The 24,103-nt window shown below is 34.3% G+C and overlaps 1 protein-coding gene and 1 long non-coding RNA gene across 2 annotated transcripts in view; both read left to right on the forward strand.

The window, feature by feature from the left end:
* Prp6 (pre-mRNA processing factor 6) overlaps positions 1-6,864 on the forward strand; it is an 89,107-nt gene extending 82,243 nt beyond the window's left edge. Inside the window, exons 16-17 of the mRNA XM_089099453.1 lie at positions 1,733-1,859; positions 6,652-6,864. Of these exons, the coding sequence (XP_088955579.1) occupies positions 1,733-1,859; positions 6,652-6,804 (280 nt within the window). The 3' untranslated portion in view covers positions 6,805-6,864. The remainder of the gene's footprint in view (positions 1-1,732; positions 1,860-6,651) is intronic.
* LOC148945010 (uncharacterized) overlaps positions 1-24,103 on the forward strand; it is a 540,330-nt gene that overhangs the window by 153,173 nt on the left and 363,054 nt on the right. The gene's annotated exons all lie outside the window — the stretch shown is intronic.

A 24,103-nucleotide genomic window follows, 5' to 3' on the forward strand; every position in this document is an offset into this window, starting at 1 on the left:
TTATAAGATGGCGAAGAGCTCTCCATTTGACCAAATCTAAAGTTTAGAAATTATACAAAATTTATTTTAGACCAATCTGTTAAAATGTCAAAACTGAAATAAAAATATACCGGACCTATTTTTTTTAAGGTTGACAATTATTTTCAAAATTATTAGCCGTTTTGAATGTAATTATTTTTATTTTGGCAATGGAGTAATCAATAATTTGTAGGGTGATCACTCCAAATGTTTACACAAAGAAAATTCTCTATTTGTATAATTTGGAAATATATTATGACAAATAGAACCTCAGACTTTTTCTTTTTAAACTGTAGTTGCATAGACAAAAGCTGGTACTTTTCAGCTATTTTACGTTACACTGATGGGCCGGGAATTAGGAAATATGTCAAAAAATATATACAAACTTAGCTTAAAGAATTCTTCTTGGGAAAAAATGTAGATTGTAGATGTAGAAAAAATTGGGATGTAGATTCTTCTTGTTCTAGATAGCTAGAGCTGCGTAGACAAGTGTATACTTCTACCTCTTTTATCGCGGTGTTTTAGTAATTATTTTTATGTTCTGGCTGTTTTGTCTTTTTACTCTTTGAAAGTGGTTGTCCGAGAAGCAAACATTATTTTTGCGAACTGTATTTCAGGTTTTCTAATCAAGTACTCAGACTTACATTCTCAGACTTTCTTCTTTTTCTTCAGAAGTGTGTAGAATAAAATGATTTCACCTCTCTTGGACTGTTGAGACGGCTGTTCGTGGTCTCAGCATCTTAGATAAGTGGTTATTTGTGTGTCTTAATCATATTTGACCTAGTAAATCAATGTCAAATTTATGATCTTTATCCTTTGTCTTTTCCATATCGCGGAGAAAATGTGTGGTTTATGGAGGCCTTAAAGCTTTACCAGACTCTCAAACCTTAGCGTTGCTGTTTCAAAATAATTGATTTATTTGAAGAGATTGTTATCAAACAGGGTAACTAAACAGGGTATAAACAGGATATTCTTTTCAATTTGGTAGAATTTAGTCCAGATCACCATTCATATTTACAGCACTCGATTTTCTACTGAATAAAAATGCACTTTGAAGATCGTGGATTCTTTTATCAAATTCATCAAAAGTGCAGCTAAATTCTGGATTCTCGAACGTTTGTTTTAGTGTTTCAAAATAATTGACTTATCTGGAGATATTTGATAATCAAGGAGGATATGTTGGATATTTTCTTCGAATTGGTAGTAATCATCTCAGTTTGGGTTAAACTATATTGTATTGTACCGGAGTAACGACGCTTCTCGGCTATTAAGGTCCTACTATGGTCCCTGCGTTGGCCTTACAGTGTGTTTCTACAGCCCGGTTGGATCTCTGTGTTCAGTCTTACCAAGCTGAGATCAGAACCACTGTGCCACCACAGGACAAGGTTATAAACCGTTAGATGGTCGTTCTTAATGTTCGAAATCGCTGCCATAGATATATTAAATGTATATACATAGCGAAATAGGCGCGGATTTATTGTTCTCGATTCATTTAAAGGCCACAGATTCTCCTTTTCTGTTATCGTGTCTCGGCGCTGCTGAGTTCAAAGGCGCTGCTGAGTTTTCTAAAAAAATAAGAAATGTTTTACAGCCTTAAAAAGGGGATAGTTTAGGATTTTGTATAGGCCTACGCCTTTGACTATGGGGCTGATAAAATATGACCATGTTTTCTTACGGGAATATATCCTGCAAATAAAAAAAAAATATTTTTTAGGCTTGTATGGACGGAGAGGAAACTGGACAGGGCTCGGGACTGGTTTTTGAAAACGGTCAAAATCGACCCCGACTTCGGTGATGCTTGGGCATATTTCTTTAAGTTCGAACTGGCTCACGGAACTGAGGTAATTGCTTTTATATTTTAAGAAAATGCCTACTGAATTTTTCATTTTTAGACACAATTTATGTCACATATGTATTAGTATTTGTTTCTTTATATATACCCTATATAAACGTATTAGGCTTTATATGCCCCACTGGCATTTGTTCTGTCGCTTGATAAGGATATATAATAATTTCTTTTGGCAGTTTTTATAAGAGATTTTAGATAGTACTGATTCAAACTGCCTGATTCAATTCTAAATATATACTATTGGTTACTTCAGCTGATTTTTGTGTCGAGTCAGTAATTCTTGCTAATTTTTGAAAATACCCATTTTCGCTAATATTATCTAAAGACAGTTTTGACTTATATCTTTGTAATGGTTGGGTTACATGAAGAGGAAGGTAGTGGAATTTTCGGTGATCTGTAAGTAATAATTATTAATAAAATTATTACATTTTTTATTACATTATTTCTAAAAGGTAGCGACAAATATAGTGAAAATTGAAAAATAAGTGAAGAAAGAAAATACAGAAAGAAAAAACAATAATTGAATAAAGAATGCAGAAAGAAAAGAACACAAAGTAGAGAGATAAGTATCACAAAACAAGGACACCTTAGGTTCTCAAGCATCAAATAATATTCGAAAAAAAAATCGAAATAATCGATGCGATGGGCCTAATTTAAGAACGAAGGCTACAAAAAACTATTGAAAACTTCCACGCAGCGCTTAATGAATTAACGCGACCGCTATCTATATATTATACTTGGCTCTCACCAATTCAATGTTTCATTACTGAGTCCCATTAGTTTTCGCCAAATTTCGTTTCCCAGAATGGCTTTTGAGCATGTTAAAACTGGACGCTCAGCTTTAGGGGCTAACATCTAGCAACAGTGATATCAAGTACGTGAAAATATAAATAAAAATATTTTAAAAATAATTTTATCTTTCTTAAATTAAAAAGAAGATTGCTAGATTAAACCTTGAATTAAAAAGTTTACGAATACTTTCATTGTAATTGTGTTATACCAGTTAATATCAAAATGATGCCTCTTTAAATTGGATTCTCCTTTACCATCTTATTGTATTCATTCTTCTTCTTTTTTAATGCCTGATCCACACCATAGTCACACCTGTCAATAAAAAAACAAATCTAATGAAGGACATGGGGTTTTCTTGATTCTAGCGTCACACTTCTATTTCAGAAGTGGGAAGTTAAAATTACAGGAAATTGGTTTAAAAACTTTCCACCAACACTAATTTTCTGTTCTCTACTAATATTACGTCTTCTTAACTTTTGTCATATTTCTGTTACAAATAGAAAAATTGCTGTTCCGAGCTTCCATTATTTCTAGTTTTAAAAAATTATGCCTTAAGTATCAACTCCAATTGGTCAATCGAGAATTGAATGTTTGAAAGTTGAACAATGAACTCGAGAAATTACGAACGGCGTACATAATTGGCGCTGCAGTAATGCGTAACTTTGATTTCATCGATAAATGTGACTGTAATGTGGCCTAAGTATAAGCCTTAAATAAACAAGACACGTCTATCCTTGTCGACATTCATGGTAACATATATATATCTCACTTTCAAACAGCTTTTATTCTACAAACACTGAGAAAAGACTTTTGGTTTTAAAAAAGGCCATTTACAATGAGATTTTATTAATACCGAGACTTAGATAGCGCTAATTCCAGGAATCAGTTGAAACGAATCCCGTTTACGATATAGAGTTAGATCCAGGACTAGATAGCACTAAAACTGAAGTTCAATCGGCCGGACCGACCCGATTAAGGCCGGACCAATCAGAATTTTTCATAAAGATTTCTGACTGGCAAATCCCTGAACTTTATCCAGACAGAGTTTAGATGTTGTGCTTTTGACATTATATTGTCACAATGTTTTTAGGAACGGTTCATTTTTTTTTAGAATACGAAAAAGGAAGTTACAGTTATATCATTCATGAACTTTTTTTTAACGAAGGATCCCTTGTCCAACTAATTAGTTAAATTTTACTGCACTTTTTGTCCTTAAAAATTCAAACATTATCAATCTCTTGTTTCCTAAAGACAACTAAATAAAAAATAGGTTTTTTCAACTGAAAGTAAGGAGCAAGATTAAAACTTAAAACGAACAGAAATTGTTACGTATATAAAGGGGATTGTCCCCTCCTCAACACCTCGCTCTTTATGCTAAAGTTTTTTAGTACTTTTAAAAAAGCTTCTTATTGTTCTAATTAAACGGCCCTTGTGTTTCAGGTGTCATTGTTAAAAAATGGGTTCGAAATTCAAACTTTAGCGTAAAGAGCGAGGTGTCGAGGAGGGGGTGCCCTTTATATGCGTGATAATTTCTGTCCGTTTTAAGTTTTAATCTTGCTTCTTACTTTCAGTTGAAAAAACCTTTTTTTTTATTTAATTTTCGATCTTTTTTAAATAATGCCAGGAAATCTGGCCCCACCTCCATGAAGAAACGCCCTCCCCACGGAAATATCCTCTTGACAATTCAATCCTGGTGAAAATTTACCCCAGACAATTACTCTTAACCACTCCGTGCGTGAAATTGAGACAAGCTAGGCATATAAAAAGAACTTTTTATAAGAATTCTGGTAAATTCCCCCAGTGTTTAATTTTCCCTGACAAGTTGACTCCTTGGAAACTTCCCTCCCCATGGAAAATTCCCCCTTGGAAAAACCCCAGCAGAAAATCTGTCTCCCCCAACCATAAAATGTATGCATACATCCCAAAAACAAATACTATGCGCAAACAGTGGGCAAATTTATAACTTAAAGACCTTTCCCCTGGGGCTGTGGGGGGGAGAGGTAATGTTATACCCAAAGGCATAGTTATTTGGCCTTTCAAACATGATGAAAAAAATGGCTAGCACAAAATTTTGATCGGACAATTTTGGGAAAAGCGGGGCGGGGAGGGGGCCTAATTGCCCTCCAGTATTTTAGGTCACTTACAACGGGCACTAAAAATTTTAATTTCCTTTCGAATGAGAGCTTTCCCGATATTCTAGGACCAATGGGTTGATACAATAACCCCTGGGGAAAACAAAAAAAAATAAACACGCATCCGTGATCTTTCTTCTGGCGAAAAATACAAAATTCCGCATTTTCGCAGATAGAAGCTTGAAAACTACAATATGGTTCTCTGATACGCTGAATCTTATGGTGTGATTTTCATTAAGATCACTACATTTAGGGGGTGTTTTACCCTTTTATCGAAAATCAGGAAAATTTTCTCAGGCTCGTTACTTTGGATTTGTAAAACTGAACTTAATGAAATTTATATATTTGAAATCAGTATAAAAAGGCGATTCTTTTGATATATATATATATATTGGCACCCAAATTCCGTTTTTCTCGTTCTCATTCATCACATGTTTTTAGCCTTTTTTTTAACTAATTTTTCACTCACGTTTCTTTTTTTTTCCCTTATTTAACATGAAATTGATTTATTAATTCTCCTAATTTTTCAGTATGTATAAGGCTGCGTACTTAACCAACTGAAACAATCAGATTCAGTTGGACAATCAGATTCCACTTACCCAACTGACTATCCTCGGTACTTTAAAATATAAGTTATGTGTGTCGTGGGGAAGAAGTGTTTGAAATAGAAATTTGACTTTGTTAACCCTTTTCTGTTTTTTGAAATAGACTAAGTTTCCATTATTTGAATCAAGCAAATCATTTACTGAAGTGGGCATCCACTTTTTTTTGTGTATATATACTTGACTGTCAAACAACTTTTATTCTATAAACATTTCTAAAAATATCATGGTCTTCGGTTTGAAAAAGGGCTAATTACAATGCGATTTTACTAATACTGAGATTTTGGGTTTGAGTTTTAAGGGTTTTAAGATTTTGAGACTAAGGATTTTAACGATGAGATTATTTTAAGGATTTTAAGGATTATATAAAGTTTTGATATGTATAAAATTTAGAAGGATTAAGGCTTTTAACTAAGGATTTTAAGACTAGGGATTTTGAGGATTTAAGATATTTCGGGAGATTTAGGGTTTTAGATTAGGATATATTTTTGGGAGTTAAAATCAGTCTCGGTCACGATAGAGCTTTAGCTAACATTCAGAACTAGTTGGAGCCTAATGGACAGAGGACAAGCTGCCAAAAGAGAAGTCTTGCGGTGGGGCGGCGAGATTTATTTCTATTTGGTAATAAAGGTTTCAACCCAGCTGCAGCAATCCGATGCAGGGCCAGAAATTTGATTCTGCAAAAGTGTCTCGATAACAATCCAGACAAGAAGAAGAAGACAAAAATATATCAATAAATAATAAATGCTGAGATTATGCTGAAGGGTTTCCATACTATACCAAACACGAAGAAAAAGAATAAATAATGAATTAGCTGTAGCCTAGTGGCTCAATGGTATTGATCTTTGCTTGACAATACGAGACCCGGGCTCGAATTCAACCGCATGATTCCAAATTTGATTCCAGTGATGGAATTACGTGACAGCCTTTATATGCTAATGTAAACAGGAAGAATAAGATCTAAATAAAAAAGCGGAAAAAAAGAAGTGAAATCCCTGGTAGGAACTCGTGATTTCTCAAGAACATTTTTAAAACAAGAGAAGGACTATACGAGGTAGAAAAACATATGGGACACGCGGTTTTTAGGTATTAGGGATTTGGAATTAGTCGTTCTTAGTGTTTCAATTATCCATTGCAAATGGTAAAGTCTGGTCAATGGTATCAGTGAACACTGTGTTTCAAGTGAATTTCGCTGTTAGTAAATTTTTTTGTGACTGGGCAAAATGGCTATAGAATTTAATTGATGGTTATTTTTTAGGCTCAGCAAGAGGAAGTGAAGAAGCGATGTACTGCGGCAGAGCCACATCATGGAGAAACGTGGCAGCAAGTAGCCAAAAGACCTGCAAATTGGCGGAAGAAAATTGGGGAAATTCTAGAACTTGTTGCAAAAGAACTGCCCATTCCAACCTAAGTTGATGATTAGCTGTTTTAATTCTTTTGTAAATAGTGTTTAATACTGATGTTTATATAATTCGTTTCGTTTTTTCCCATTGATATTTTTTTGTTAGTTAATGTAAGAAGGGGAATTTCATCGTTTCAATGTTCTTTACGATCTTTTAGGATCAGATAAGAATTTAATACCGATATTTATATAAACTGTTTCGATTTTTCCTTTTGATGTTTTTTGGCCAGTTACTTGCTGTAAGAAGGGCAATTTAATAGTTTCAACGTTTATTACGACCTTTTAGGATCACATGAGGTTTTCTTTCAAGACAAATAGTGTTTGTTGCAAATATTTGTACAACTGTTTTGGTTTTTCATATTGATGTTTTTTTGGACTTGCTTGATGTAAGAAGGGGATTTGATCGTTTTAGGCTTGGATGAATCCTTTTGATGAAATAAGAGAGGGGAGGGGTTTAAAATAAGGGTATTATAGCAATTATTTCTTCAATTGATCCAAAGGCCGTATCCAGGGGGGGGGGGTTAGGGGGTTTGAACCCCCCCCCCCCCCTGTTTGTGTGACTCGTAAAAACGTAACAAAAATGGATGTAAACAAATTTTGTATACGTTTTTTGAGGTTTTTTTTTGCGTAAACCCCACCTCTCAAAAAATTTCTTTGAGTAAAACCCCCTCCAAAAAAAATCCCGGGTACGGCCTTGATTGGTCTGGGTGTTATTTTTAATTTATTATCTAGAGGATAGCCCCTGGTGCAACCAGGGTACATTGATGTTTAGATCATATTATGAGTAATATATTAAAGGAAGGAATATGCTGAGGATCAAAAGGTAAATCAAAAGGTTGTCAAAAGGATATATCAGCAAAGTCTCAGGAATGGCATAGAGGAACTAGACTGGCATGTTGAAGGGAATAAGGAACTAGACAAAAGTCACTATGCGTATGTTATAACTGCTACTTTTACTATCCTTATAACTACAAGGAACATTAAAAAATGGCTTAGAATACTAAATTAAACTTTCAGGGTATGTTCAATCAATCATTTATTCATACTTAAACACTATTACGCACATGAAACGGTTATCTGGCCCAAGAAGCTTGTCCTGTTATGGGCTATACAACACAATAATAAAACACTGAAAGAACCATGAACAATACGCTAAATCGCGAAATACATACAAAATAAAGATAATGGAGAATATAAGACAAACAAAAGGAAGCGGAGAAAAAGAAAAGGAGAAACAAGAGGAGAAAATAAACAGAGGAGACCGGAATAATTACTAGAATAACTCCGGAAAAATCCGCCGAGAAACTGCCGCCGCGGTAAGAGATGGAGGGAAATCAGAAGGAATGGAGTTCCATAGTAGAATGCTGCAGATAAACAGGAGACATCTGAGCTGCCGTTGATGATTGCTTAGGTAGGGTAAATATGTGAGAAGAACTACGCAAAGAAGAAGAATACCTGAGTCTGTTCGTGAAAAAAAAATGCTGCAGATACGGTGGAAGTATACCAAGAAAAGCAGAATACGCTACATAAAGACCACTTTTACCTACAATACGATCTTGTGGAGCTATTCCAGTATTCTGGGATCTTTGAAGAGTCACAGAAGAGATTTGTTAGTACTACGACAGACTGAGCAACAATATGAAAGGTAAGAAAAAATAAAAGCATAAGATACGAGGGAGAAAAGGAGTTAACTAGTGCAACACTGAAGACTGACGAGGGATGAGGAAATTGGTGTGAGTAATATGGGGTTTAAAAAAAAGAAAACAATCAAGAAACACACCGAGAAATTAAACTGTATGATTTTATTGCTGCTCATTTTAGTTTCTACGTTTCTTTGAAAAATTTATTTTGTTGGAACTTTTTTTTAACTTCTGTTTCTGTTCGTTTTTTATTGACATGGTCTTTTTATTAAGAAAGAATATTTAAAATCTTATCAGTTTTTTCTATAATTATCCATAATTTGACTTGCTATTTATATGTTGGAGAAAATTTTCCAACAAGATTTTAACAACATACCACCTTTTGAATATCTGGACACATATACATATTATTGTTTAATTTAGTTTTGCACCTCACGTTTTCCTGAAAAATAAAACAACACCATTCCCGAAACCCATTAACATGCTCAACATACCCCCAGCATGCTCTGAACGTTTCAACCTACTCTAAAAAAATTTTGTACTTCCGATAAAGTCATTTGGCAGCCTGCACACCACTGTAGAGAAATATAGACAGTACGATCATCCTAAAAAAATCTGTCTCCTACAGTCTCGGCGCGTAGAAAAGCTCCTCCCATTTCCTTTGTTTAAGCGATTCATTATATATTTCTCACTTCCTTGATCAACTTTGGAAAATAGTGCGAACCTGAATTATTTATGATTGCGAAAGCAGAAACAAAGAGGGCGAACCGGCAAAGTGGCTCGCTACTGTCCCATCTCACAGGTATGACTTATGACTTGACTGAGTGGCGGAAATTTCCAGTGCTAACTTCTGGTCGACGCTGCAACAGGGAAATAGCCGGAATTTTAAAAATAGGGGGAGAGGGATCCACGACGTGGCGGGACTACTTGAAATTTGCCACGAAATGTTTTATCACAAAGGGGCAACCTAATAGCTACAGCACAGATTATCTACTAGGTTTCACATTAATATATGATTTTAGATGGTAATATTGCGCCGTGGAGCGTCAAAACTTTTTTCTTCTTGGTAAGCAAAAATATTCCCTTGAATTTTTCCTCTTTATTTTCGGCCATAAAAATTCCCTTCGGAATTTGATGTAAGACCTTTGTTTTTCTTCTAATAACTGTTGGAATAGCCCCATCCAAGAAAATAAAGAACGTCTGTTAAGAGCTGTTTGTCGTGAAATTGTTAGTAAGTTCTCAGAAAATGAAGGACATTAAAAGAATTAAATTTGTACTAGTTATTTGTATTAGACATAATTAGCTATGTCTTTTTTTCCTCTGGTTTTATTTTTTTTTTATTTGGTACTCCATTTTTTTTTCTCATTTTTGTAATAAGCGGACACAAGTAAATATATTATAAGAACTTACAAAAAAAAAAAAATTGCATGCTGACCTATGGTCTGCGTTGCGCAAGTACCGATCTCCTGATTCAATGCCTTCGGCCGGGAATAGAATGCGTAGTTGGGGGCAAATCATCTGACGCATATTATAGAAGAATAACTATTATAATTAAGAAGAAAAGGTATTATAAGAAGAACATAAAGCAATGATACGGTAGTTGTTTTTATTGTTGTAAATATTCTGCCACGAACTTGCAAATTACGTCAAACTTCTTATCAGAAAGAATTTTTTATGACTTATTAAGTTAACCCTCACGATTATTTTCATTATTTCTCCAGTTTCGGGTTACATCCTAGTTTGGTATAAACCTTGGAATGTTTCAGCATTGCGTTAAGGTTATTTAAAATTATTTAATTATTCTAGTTACCAAGTTTGTTGTCAGTTGCTAATCAAACTTTGTTTTGTCCAGGGCATGTTTGCAGCCAGAGGGAGGGAAGTATGGCCTGCCTTCATGCTGACCGTATAATTTCCCTTTGAGAAAAAATTGATAAGAGAGAGAGAGATAGATTTATTCTAAGAAATCAAATAATTTAACATAAGTTTAACGGCCATCCCAAGAAATAAACTTTTCCAAGGGGGTGGCAAAAATACACTAACATAACAAAAAATAAAAAAACAACGAAAAAAATAATAACCTATCTATATCACAGTCCCCAAACAGTACCACAAACCTTAAACCTTAACATTATCATTAAATTTACTATCATATTCATAATCATCACCCCCATGAGCCATAAAAAAACTATGGACTGAAATATCAATGCGAAGCGCCAAATATCCTAATCAAATGTCATCACGTTATGGCATTGTTCAAATAAAACTTATTTTTACCTTGATTATTCTTATAAATTCATTCTTTGTTTTTCTTTTCATTCTCAAACCACTGTTATTTTTACCCTTTGCATTAATACAGCCAGACTAATTATATTCCCTTTTTTTTATCTCTTCAACGTTTTGCATTATTCCTTATCCCCTAGACGCCCGATTTTTCTTATTTCTTTTCCTGTTCTCCAGGTGGGGAATACCAATGCCACACGCGCGCCCCCCATGAAAACATCTAATGTTGCTATGTTTCTCTTGGTTTATACGTTCTCCGAGGAGAAGAATTCCGGTCTGGCTTTGTCTAATGGTTGAGATAGGAGATGATCGTACTGTCTATATTTCTCTTCACTGCTGTGCCCATACGAGGTGAATGAACTGAATTTAACAAACCCCCCAACACTTTCTCAAGGTTTCTCTTTAATACCCTTAGCCTTCATAGTAATATTAGTATTAGGACTAGAAGTAGTAGGGGTAGTATACATATAGTACCTTTTGGTTAGTTCAACATCCCCCTTAATAGGCACTAAAAAGTTTCAACTTGATACTATAAGCTGTTCCTCGGATATAGCTGTTTTAGCCTTTTAATAACCTACATTTAAAGATGTTTTAATTTAGTTCACCATTCTCTTCAATATTCCTTGAAAGTGTCATTGTAATACTCTTAGCTTCAGCAGTACTAGTAGTAATCGCAGTAGAAGTTGTAGCAGTCGTAGTTGTAGCATCAGTTTTAGTAATTGTTGTAGTACTATTAGTTGTTGTAGTAGTAAGCACATTTTGCATTTCCCTTAGTTCAACATCCCCCTCAACATGTCCCGATTTTGAACTTAATACCCTAAACTATTCCTGTGATACTGCTGATGCGCCTTTTTGACAACCTACTTGTACAGTGTATTCTGATTTAGTTCAACATCCCCCTAAACATTCCCTAAAAGTTTCAACTTCCTACCTTTAGGCTCAGTAGTATTATTCGTAGTAATAATGGTAGCGAAAGTAGTAGCAGTAGTAGTAGCAGTATGCATTGTAGTGTTTCCCCATATAATGCAATTATATTGTATGCACAGCAGTGTTTCCCCCCTTTTTCGAAAATTATTTGAAAAAAAACTACGTTTTCTAAAGAGTTAAAGAGGCTGAGTCACAAGTTCGAACCTTAAAACGTACAAAGTCTTGGAGGTACTGTTGGGGGGCATCCGCCCCCAAAACCACCTACTTTCGCAGCATATAATTAAAAAAAAACAAGTTTTTAAAAGTGTAAGTAATGACCGACATTAAAACTTAAAACGAGCAGAAATTATTCCGTATATGAAAGGGGCTGTGCCCTCCTCAACGCCTTGCTCTTTACGCTAAAGTTTTTATTGTTTAAAAAAAAGAGTTGTGAGAAGTCAAGTTTTTATTGTTTAAAAAAAAGAGTTGTGAGAAGTCAAGTTTTTATTGTTTAAAAAAAAGAGTTGTGAGAAGTCAAACTTTAGCGTAAAGAGCAAGGCGCTGAGGAGGGGACAGCCCCTTTCACATATGGAATAATTTCTGTTTGTCTTAAGTTTTAATGACGCTCCTTACTTTCAGTTTAAAATACTTTTTTTTTATTTAAAGGCTGCGAAAGCAGGGGATTTGGGGGGCGGCATACCTCCAACTGTACCTCCTAAATCCTGTACGTTTTAAGGTTTAAACTTGTGACTCAGCCTCTTTAATTCTTTAGAAAACGTAGTTTTTTTTCAAATAATTTCTGCACGTTTTTGTACAGTTTATTACTTATTATTGCTTGACTAACTGTTAGCTGATCGTGTCAGGAGTTAAAGTTGGGGGGCTGCCACCCCCAAACCCCCGCTCTTGAAGATTCTTGTGTTAAGGCTTTTAATTCCTGAATACTCAAATCAAATGCACAGTAAGATTTTCTTTTTTCAACTTTTCTTCGAGCATGCGGATATACGGCATGTTATCAAAGCAGCTGAGACTTACCTGTAACCCGAAGGCCGACTGTGATATTCTTCTGGAGACGCCTGTTGAGCCAAAGGATTTAATAGATTGGATTTAAAAAAGAAACTGAGTTTCTTTTTTAAACTTTAAATTCAGTATATAAAAAATTTTCTCTGACAGGGAATCGATCCCGGATCTTCCGCCTGACAGTCAGGAACAGCGACCATTGTACCACAGAGACACTTACGGAAATATTATTTTAGTCTCCAGTATCTATTTTTGACGCAAGCAAATACCCACAAAACTTGATATTTGGTTTTTGGAAAATAGGGAAGGAAGGATCGGATTGAGTTGCAATTTTGAGGATAAGCTCCCAGGCCGCAGGAAAGCTTATCCTCTAAATTTCAGCTCGATCGGACAACGTTAAAGGGGGGCTGTGGTGGGAAAAATTAACATGGGCTCTCATAGGAAAACGAGGTTTTTCGTAAATGTAAATTCGGGGGATAATTTTTTCGGTCTGAAAATATCAAAAGGCCCTAACAGGTCGAATTCCGCTTCGAATGAGTCCTCATTCATCCGGATCCTTCGCCAACTGGGACTTATATGCGTGGCTGATAAAAAAAAAGAGAAATGAACATTGTGTAGCTATTTTTGTTTTTTGAAAAACAGGGAAGGGGTAATCAGATTGAGCTGAAATTTCGAGGATAATCTCCCGGGACCTAGGAAAACTCAACCTCTAAATTTCAGCTCAATCGGACAACGTTAAAGAGGGGCTGTGGTCGGAGGGTCGAAACTTCCGGCCCACTTTTACTCATGAACATACAGTCGGAGGGGGGTGAAATTTTGCACGTTTCTTAGTTAGAGCTTGAGCTACAAAATGCAATCACCGCTGTCTCTCTGTGACCGCTAGGACCGGAAATCGCTTAACATTGTGGTGGGTCACCTCTTTAAAGAGGCACAAGTGTGCCTCCTTGATCAGGCAAATTTTCTCAGGCTCATAGGATTTGATGGATAACACTAAAGTTAATGAATCTTATATATCATTTGGAATCAGCATACTAAGCTAGTTCTTTTGATGCATCTATTGATATCAAAATTGCTTTTTAGAGTTCCGATTACTATTGAGTCGTGTCGCTCCTTACTCGCGGTTCATTACCACGAACTGTTTGATAGATAGATGGGCTAAGTGACTTTTCAGGAACAAATTCTCAACTGTGCTATCAATTTACTTCCCCAACAACTAGGAAGCTTAGTATGTAGTTTCTTGATAATTTTTAATCGATTGGCTAGCTCGGAATTTTCAATTAGTAGCAATTTAGTCCTCCATGATAGTAGGATTACAGCCCCCTCCCGATTCAAATATAAGCAAAAAAACGGATCAAAGTGAAAAAATAGATCAAAGTGGGTAATTCCCCATACGTGACACCTCCCCCTCTGTGGCACCCGGGGCAGTTGATCCCCTCCTCCTAAGAATGGTTCTGCCAAGATACCTTGAATGTTGAGGCTGACAGCCACTGTGGCCGTCTATATTTGTTTCCCTGTAAGATTTTATCATGTCGATACATTACCTCATGTCCAGAATATATAAAGCTTGCATGAATAAGTTCAACCATTTAATCAGGGCATTACCTAAAAGGATATCACTGAAACTAGGATATCAGTTGGCACAGGCCATTTTTCTATTTTTTATTTCTATTACAAGAGTGAATAACATATTGAAGGGTTTTCTTGTGTCAAATGAAAATAGAACCATGTCGACATCAATGTAATCTGTCTTCGATTTCTTTTTCTCGATGCTTCGATGTCTTCAATGCTGAAAATCGTTGTATTGATCGAATATTCTAGACAGCTTTACTAATGGGGTATGATTGGCTAGGAAGCATAGGTTTGACTACCTGTATTTCCTGCAGAAGTATATACGCTCTTGTATTTTTTAAAAATATAAGCATACCTGCATCTACTAAAGAGACCCCTCCTTCCCTTGTTTCCTAGTGATATCCTAGTTTCAAGCCACAACGCCCTTTTCTCGTGGCATAATCTAATGATCAGTCAAAAAAGACTATCTTTCTTTTTTACAGTCGTCGCTTTCTTTTACAGTCATCGCTTCGATAAGATCATCTGTGAAAAAACAACAGCAAATAAGCATCCGTGATCTTTCTTCAGGGAAAAATGCAAAACTCTAGATTTTTTTTCCGATAGGAGCTTAAAACCTCTACGGTAGAGTTGTTTGATATGCTGAATCTACGGACAGCTTTCATTGAAGTCACTAACCCTCTCGGTGGGTTTCTCCCATCTTTCAAAATCAGGCAAGTTTTCTGATGTGAAACTTGATGAATTTTACATATTTGGAATCAGCATAAAAAGTCAATTATTTTGGTATATTAATTCTTACCAAAGTTTTCAATTTATGGAGTTTCGGTTGCTATTTGCCTCGAGTCGTTCCTAGCTTAACTGTTTGATTAAATGTTATTGAAAGAAATTTAGTAGTTTTTTTTTCCAAAATAGCAGTCAAGGGAATTACAAGCAGCCTAATATTATTTTTGTATCTTATACCACAACGAATGCTTCTTCTTACAGATTAACGTAAATTTCAAAGGTATTTGAAAGTTTGTGGAAAGGCTAGATTATGAAAAGACATGTCAATATTCTTCACATAGTTGGAACAGTATTTAATTATTCGTGAATGATTTTGGGGAAAACGAGCATCCCGTAAAACTTTTCCACACGGAATAAAAAAAGACAACAGAAAAACTAAGTGAAATATCAGCCAAGAAGCTGAAAACAAACAACACCAAACAGTTTAAGCAGGCACATCTTCCTTCAGGAAAATACTATTTTCCTTCAGGAAAATAATCCCTTCAGAATTACAAATTGCAGAGCTACTTTTGCAACATCCTAACAAATTATATTCCCCAAAAATGAACAGAAGAACTTAACTTCCACTCGATCATACTTACCCTAGCCCCTCCCGTAGGTTTGTCTTGCAGGGTGTTAGACAGTCCAACATTAGAACTGGGTAACCTAAGTGGAAACTAATTCATTTGTCTATAGTTTTAATAACTTAAGGAATTTTGTTAAAGTTTGTTACATCATTTGATAGAAAAGTCCAAACTGAAGCGAAAATTTTCTAGTCCCTTTTTGTGACTGGCTAGTTTTTTTTTTTTTTTTTTTTTATTATAAGCCTTTGAAAAAATTACGGAAGACTTAAAAGCCGTTTTGAATATATATTTTTTTTTCTTACACAGGAAATAGGAGAGCAGTTCTTTTGTAATTTAAACTCATTTGTACTAATTTTTTCTTGCACATGGTCCTCAAACGGTCTTTGTGGTATATACTCCCGGTTATTTTAATTCCTCTTCTTCTTTATCAAATTATTTTTCTTGGATATGGTCCTCAAACGGTCTTTGTGGTATATACTCCCGGTTATTTTAATTCCTCTTCTTCTTTATCAAAGTATTTTTCTTGGATATGGTCATCAAACGGTCTTTGTGGTATATACTCCCGGTTATTTTAATTCCTCTTCTTCTTTATCAAACTATTTTTCTTGGATATGGTCCTCAAACGGTCTTTGTGGTATATACTCCCGGTTATTTTAATTCCTCTTCTTCTTTATCAAATTATTTTTCTTGGATATGGTCCTCAAACGGTCTTTGTGGTATATACTCCCGGTTATTTTAATTCCTCTTCTTCTTTATAAAACTATTTTTCTTGGATATGGTCCTCAAACGGTCTTTGTGGTATATACTCCCGGTTATTTTAATTCCACTTCTTCTTTATCAAACTATTTTTATTGGATATGGTCCTCAAACGGTCTTTGTGGAATATACTCACGGTTATTTTAATTCATCTTCTTCTTTATAAAACTATTTTTATTGGATATGGTACTCAAACGGTCTTTGTGGTATATACTCCCGGTTATTTTAATTCCTCTTCTTCTTTATCAAAATATTTTTATTGGATATGGTCCTCAAACGGTCTTTGTGGTATATACTCCCGGTTATTTTAATTCTTCTTCTTCTTTATCAAATTATTTTTCTTGGATATGGTCCTCAAACGGTCTTTGTGGTATATACTCCCGGTTATTTTAATTCCACTTCTTCTTTATCAAACTATTTTTATTGGATATGGTCCTCAAACGGTCTTTGTGGTATATACTCCCGGTTATTTTAATTCCACTTCTTCTTTATCAAATTATTTTTATTGGATATGGTCCTCAAACGGTCTTTGTTGTATATACTCCACGTTATTTTCATTATTCTACTTCTTTATCAAACTATTTTTATTGTATATTGTCCTCACTCTGTCTTTGTGGTCTATACTCAAGTTTATTTTAATTCCACTTCTTCTTTATAAAATTATTTTTATTGGATATGGTCCTCAAACTGTCTTTGTGGTATATTCTCCCGGTTATTTTAATTCCACTTCTTCTTTATCAAATTATTTTTATTGGATATGGTCCTCAAACGGTCTTTGTGGTATATACTCCCGGTTATTTTAATTCTACTTCTTCTTTATCAAATTATTTTTCTTGGATATGGTCCTCAAACGGTCTTTGTGGTATATACTCCCGGTTATTTTAATTCCACTTCTTCTTTATCAAACTATTTTTATATGAGGTGTGTTAACTAAAGATGTGTCGGGTGTGGACTTTTTACATCTTTTCTTTATATGCTGTGGCAGAAATTGGGATATTTCAGTAATTGTTGCTATGTTATTGGTTGTTTTTTCTTATAGTCAGTACTACCCTTAGAATTAAACACTATAATTGCAAATTTTATCTTAAATTTTCTAATTAAGAGACATGTAATGAATAATAGAAGTCCATGCTTTCTTCTTCGTCTTTGTAAACCGTAGTTACGTAGACAAGACGAGGAACATTCCACCCCCTTTTCGTAGCCCTTTGGGGACAGCAAGTGGGCTAAATATCAAAATAAAGTATAAATTTGACTAAAAGAATTCTTTTTGGCATAAAGATGGCTATAAATTCTTCCTTTTCTAATTGGCTGGAGGTGAGTAGACGAAAATGTTGGACTTACAGTCTCTTTTCTTTGTCTGTTGCGACAGAAATTAGGGTGTTGACTACCTGTATTTCCTGCAGAAGTGTATACGCTCTTGTATTTTTTAAAAATATAAGCATACCTGCATCTACTTAATTGTTTTTCTGGTAATTGTTTTTCTGGTAACTGGTAATTGTTTTTCAGTAGTTAAATTTTCAGAAGAAAGGGAGTTGTTCATCAATCTAGAAGAAACCCATTCAGAATTTACATGACTTGGTTCCTAAAAAAAAAAAAAAAAAAAAAAAAATGCATTTAAGGCCACGGATTTTCTAATTTTCTGTTTGTCGAGTGGCATTGATCAAAGGTGCTTCCAAACTTATTGATCATTACACGTTTATTTCAAAATAATTGATCAATCCGAAAAAGCTTGGCAATCAAACACGATACATCGAATATTTTCATAAAATTGGTAAAAATCATTTCAGTTTGGGTGTAAACGGTTGGGTCCTTGTTCTAAATACTCAAAATTACTGCCACAGATGTATAAAATTTATGAAGATGGCCAAGTTGGCGAGGATCTATTGGACTCAATTTTCAACAGAAGAAAAGTTCGTTTAAAGACCGCAAGTTTTCATTTTTTATGTTGTAGAGTCAATTTCACCTAGGCTATTGCTGAACTGTCGAAAAAAAGATTCTTTCTCGTCTTTAAAAAGAATGTTATTCAGAATTTTCTATCCCCCTCCCCCCTCGAGTGGATATTTTTATCAGAAATATATTTTACAACTAATATAATTTTGTTTTTAGCCTTGTCTGGACTCTTCGCAACTGATTTCTGAAAACAGCTGAATCGACCCGATTTCGGCTATGCTTGATTTAAGTTTGAACTGGCTCATGGGACCGAAGTATTTGCTTTTTTTCAATTACTGACTTTATCCTTTTTTAGATACAAATGATGTCCCATGTAGCATAAATTGTTCTCTCTCTCGATTGAAGAGCGAGATCCTAATTGTATTGAAGTCAGCATAGAAATCCTAAAAGCAGCAGCGAGGTTCAAGTTCTAAATCCAAGCAGTAAGTTAGAGATCATAATATTTTTTAGATATGAGTTCAAAATTGAGGGTCTAAATGAGTTCCATTAGATTTATTTGAACAAAAAGAAGAAGTAGTTTTTTTTTCTTTTTTTTTTTGCAAAAAGCTGAACATCACAATGGAATCGTAGGTACTAATGTGTTATACCGCCCATGTTAAGTTCTTCATCCATTGACGCACTGTAGAACCAGTTTCTTTCAGCTTAGCGTGAGACAAACAAAGACAAGTGACAGAATAGATGGGATATATATTATTTGGGCTATATATTTGCACATTAGGGGGGCGGGGGGTAAAGTATTTGGACATTGTGAAGTTAGAAAACAATTCTTATTTCATAATATGCAGAACAATTGTACCCAACACATCTGGCATGCAGACCCGCTATACTTTACCCCCCCCCCCAATGTGCAAATATATAGCCCAAATTTGTTTCTAAAGTATTCTATTTTCATCATGTTTTGCGATGTCTCATTAGGATTAGTCAGAGAAACAGATTCTACTTAGATGAAGAACTTAACATAGGTGCTATAACATATAAGTACCGAATCGTCTCAAAAACTGGAAAAATACAAATGTATTCGCACAGACTGTATGAATCCTTAGTGCATGATTTCATTCGTAACATAGATTAGTGGTTACTCCGGATGATTTTTGTGAAGTTATTTTGACTAATTTTATCCAGACAGTTTCAACGAACTTGTGTTGATTACTGGGTTACATGAAGGGAACAGCAGCGGAATTCCAGGGGGTATTCGGTTTTCTGACTATTTTTTTCAATAAGATTTATTAGATAAATTTTGAGACTATATTTAAAGATAATAAAAACTCTTTTTTAATAAACATAAATTCTTGCATAACAAAAAATAAAGTGCGTCGGGTTTTTGTCTACTATTGAAACATGGTGCTTTGTACATGGAAGGTCTTTTTTTTTCATCGAAGGTGAGGTAACGACAATTCGGTTTTCTAACTATTTTAAAAGTGAGAAAAATGATTTCTAGCTTTTTCTTAACTGAGGTATAACAAAAGAAAGCCTGATTAAACTATTTGACAAAAGCTTTCACACATCACTTCTTGAATTAAAGAAGCGTTTTTTTTCTACACATTTTTTTTTTTTTTTTTTTTTTTTACATGGAAGTGCTACTACTTGAATTTTGAGCATGTCAAAACACGATGCTAAGTATAAGTAGGGGGCATCTGGTAAGAATGAAATTAAATACGTGTAAAATTTAATTACAGTATTTGTAAAAGGATTTTATTTTTATCAAATGAGAAAAGGGTCGGTAAAACAACATTATTTAAGAATATTTTCATTTCATTTGCGTCATAGAAATTAATACAGAAATGTTACTTTGGTAATGGTTTTCTTTGAATTTGATTCCTTTTTACCGTCTTGTTTTATTGAACGTTTTGTTCAAGGCTTAGCAAAAACAGAAAACTTAATTATTACAAGCATTTCAAATCCTTATATTTATGGGCTTGACAGGCACCAAGTATTTAAAAATGAAAAAATCCAGGAAATTCAGTTAATCTTCGAAATAGAGAAATTACAATTCGTCGCTCAACAAAGCTCCACAAGATCGACAAAGTAGCGCAGTCACATTAGTTTCACAGCTATTTTTATCTTGAGGGCCACCACTCCCTGAACGACGGGAAGGTTTCAACCCTAATTCTGAGAATCAAGGCTTTATCACCTACACTGTCACGAGCTATTTTTTTAAATAGAATTTCTATAAATTTATTTAGATATTTTCAACTACGTTGAAACGAGACCTCTTCCGATGTTCTATTAACGTACCTCTGTCCAATTAATCATTAAATTTGACTGCGCTTTTCTTCCGTAAAAAAATCCAACAATCTGTTGAAAAATTATTAAAATATAACTACAATTTCAAAAAAATTATTAAAATATAGTAAAAATTAATCTTTTTTTTATGAAATTCAAAAATTATCAATCCGTTGTTTCCCAAAGACAACTACACATTGAAATAGCAACTTCTCATTCAGCTTTTTGGTACCGCGAGTTTTTAGCCTTTTTTCCAATTTTCAACAAAATATAACAAAAGTAAAAAAAAAAATTAAAATATGGCAAAAATTAAAAAAAATAAATCAAATTCAAAAATTATCAATCTGTTGTTTCCCAAAGATAATTACACATCCAAATAGCAGCTTCTCATTCAGCTGTTTGGAGCCGTGTGTTTTTAGTTTTCAACCAATTTTTCACTCACCTTTTTTTTTTTACTTTTTTTTAAGCGCACCCATATAAACCACTTGGTAATATGGGACCCGGAGTTCAAACTCAACTGTAAAACCCGGAATTGGATTCTTGAGATGAGATTAAGCGACCGTGTCTCCATAAAAATCTAAACAAGAAGAAGAATAAATAATTAATTGAAAAGTGAAATAAAAAAAGTAAAATATCAGTAGGAGCTACTGAAGCTCGTCAGAAATCAAGAACATTTGTACAAGAGAAACTATGACTATATGAGATAAAAACAAATACATTGATTTTAATGGTAGTTTTTAAACTACCCATTAAAAATGGTAAAATCTGATCACTAGCATCAGATATTACCTAGTTTTTGGAACAGGCTGGATTTCGGCATTAGTACGATCTTACAAAGTAATTGTAATTAGATCTGAGTAATTGCAAAAGTCTGGAGAATTTAAAGAATAGTTTGATCTTTTTTTTTGGGGGGGGGGATACGCCATGGCTCCAAGGTGTCTTAAAGACCTTTTCTAGGGAGCTAATTATTGCGGTTCAAGGTTTTATAAACAATGTTTTAGAGGCACGGAAGTTATGATTTCGAAGCGTTGAGTGCTACTATTTGATTTGTTCAGTTTATACGTATGTATATATTTTTTTCTTTTTTTGTGTATATGGCCTCTGGTCTTTAAATACACGTATATATATTGTGAATGGGCCTAAAGCAAGAGGTTGTAGGGTTAATTTAATGATTATTTTTTAGGCTCAACACGAGAAAGTGAAGAATCGTTGTATTCAGCAGAGCCACATAATGGATAAATGTGGCAGCAAGTGGCCAATGACCTGAAAATTGGCAAGAAGAATTTTTACAAAAAAACTGCCTATTCCAACCTGATTTAAAGATTGATTGAATTGTGTCTTTCTGTAAATAATGCTTTATATAGATATTTATACTACCATTTCAGTTTTTCAAATTGATGTTTTTGAGGCGTTGCTTAATGTAAGAAGGGGGATTTGACAGTTTTAGGCTTAGTCTCCAAGATTAGATGTTCTTTTTTTTAACCTTTTCACTAAAAGTGACGTAAATTCTTTTCTTTGATTGGATGACTGTTTAAAAAAACTAGATGGAATCGAAAATTTAAGATGCTGATGAATTAGGCATTTAAGCCACAATTTTTCAATCTGTTAAGGTGTTATTTCAGAGCAATCCCTGGGGGATATTTATACACACCCCTCCTTTTGTGGAATTTATGTTTTCTCTAAAATAAAAACAACAAACTTATTTATAAATTTAATAGCATTTATGAATATTTAAATACTGTAATTCATAGTTGTAAATAATATATACCCTCTCAGCTCTAATAGTATATGTGATATTTACGTTGCTCTTTGAGAAGAAGCATAATACACTGTGCTCTAAAAACTGAAAACAATATTGGTTTACCTATAATTCAATAACGAGATAGTCATTCTTACAAATGACTAAATTTCTCACAATAACATTCAATTGAATTAAAACCAATATCAATTATAATTTTAAAAGTATTTATATCTCAGTTTCACAGCGGTTTATGCTTCTTGACAACGACGACCAAATATATACTTAGTGGAAAGATCTATTGTCTCTTGGCCTCAATCCAAAAGCAGAGAAGAAACAGTCCAGTAAAAGTGTATGACTTACCTGTGCTCACACCAGCACCAGGCGTTTCCACCTCATTTGGAACCTAAGATTCAGATGCTTCGTAGGAGTTGATTTAACCATCAGCTTCCCGAACTCATCTAGCACAGCCCGCCCCCCCCCCCCAAAAAAAAACGTATATAACAGCTGCTTTTCACTAACTCAGAACGGTCTAGTACCCTACTAATGAATTTTATGGATATATCTGCGGCCCAAATAAGATGTTTTAAAATTGCTATATTCACCTCTTTTAAAATATTAATTTTTTTTTAAATTTTTACATTCACCTCTTCCCTAAATGTATAGCTTTGAGCCTTCTTTAATGCGATAATATTAACACTGTAATTGGGAATTTTAGATAGCAATTTTAGATAGAAATGTTAGAAAAGTAATACCTTTTAAGGAGATTCAATTCCTTGAAATCATTTTGCGAGCCTCAGCGTCCGCTGACTGTCATGAAGACAGTGGGCCCATTAGCGAATTCTTCAGGGGACTAACCACTATCGAAAGCGAATCTGTGGTTTGACTATGAAATTTCATTGAAAATACAATGTGATCTTACGTCCCTTTGTTGGCAAGGTTTTCAATAAAAGCGGGTAGCACCACCGGGAAATCCCGAAGCTGTGTACTTTTTCAAATTATATTTCATTTAAGCTGATTTTAGAGTTTTTTCAGCTGATTTAGGGCTGATTTTAGAGTTTTTCCAGCTGATTTAGAGCTGATTTTAGAGTTTGTCGGCAAGGTTTTCAATGAAAGCGAGTAACACCACCGAGAAATCCCGAAGCTGTGTACTACCTCAAATGATATTTCATTTAAGCTAATTTTAGCGTTTTTCCAGCAGGTATTCTAAAACAAATTTAGGAACTACCCTTTCCTGAACTTAAAAAAGAAAAGAAAATCTTGCTTTGTTTAATCGAAAAATCAAAATTCAAACTTTCTGATGATGTAAGCTTCATTAAAACTGAATATCTCTATCTGCGACCCAAAACGGAAGAAATAAAATAGTTTTTCTAAGATTTCTGAGAAATTATTGTCGGCTTTTAGTTTTCTATCGTTCATTCAGGTCTCTAATTCAAGCTCTAAAAACTATGGCAAGACCGCCCAGTCAATTCTATATAGTTTGGTCATATGAAATAAAACGTTTATAAGGGACGAGATAGTGATCCGTTAAAGCATAAAATCCCCTTAAGTGCAAATAGGTGAGAACCACCTTGGCTTTTGACATAGGACTGTGTCTTATTTACTCCTTGATAAGGAGGCCTTATCAATTAACAATCCCATTACCAAATAGAGAATCCAACCGTCAAATTCGATTTCTAGTCACAATCTCAACGTGAATTTTTATTTCGATTCACAATACAACAATTCTAGTCACAATTCAATTTATAGTCACAATCTCAACGTGGATATTTATTTCGATTCACAATACAACAACTCTAGGGACAATTCGATTTATAGCCACAATCCCAACGTGAATTTTTATTTCGATTCACAACACAACAATTCTAGTCACAATTCAATTTCTA

The sequence above is a fragment of the Artemia sp. Qi Xiang Cuo genome, chromosome 13 (assembly GCF_049724085.1).
Source record: "Artemia sp. Qi Xiang Cuo chromosome 13, ASM4972408v1, whole genome shotgun sequence".
NCBI lineage: Eukaryota > Metazoa > Arthropoda > Branchiopoda > Anostraca > Artemiidae > Artemia > Artemia sp. Qi Xiang Cuo.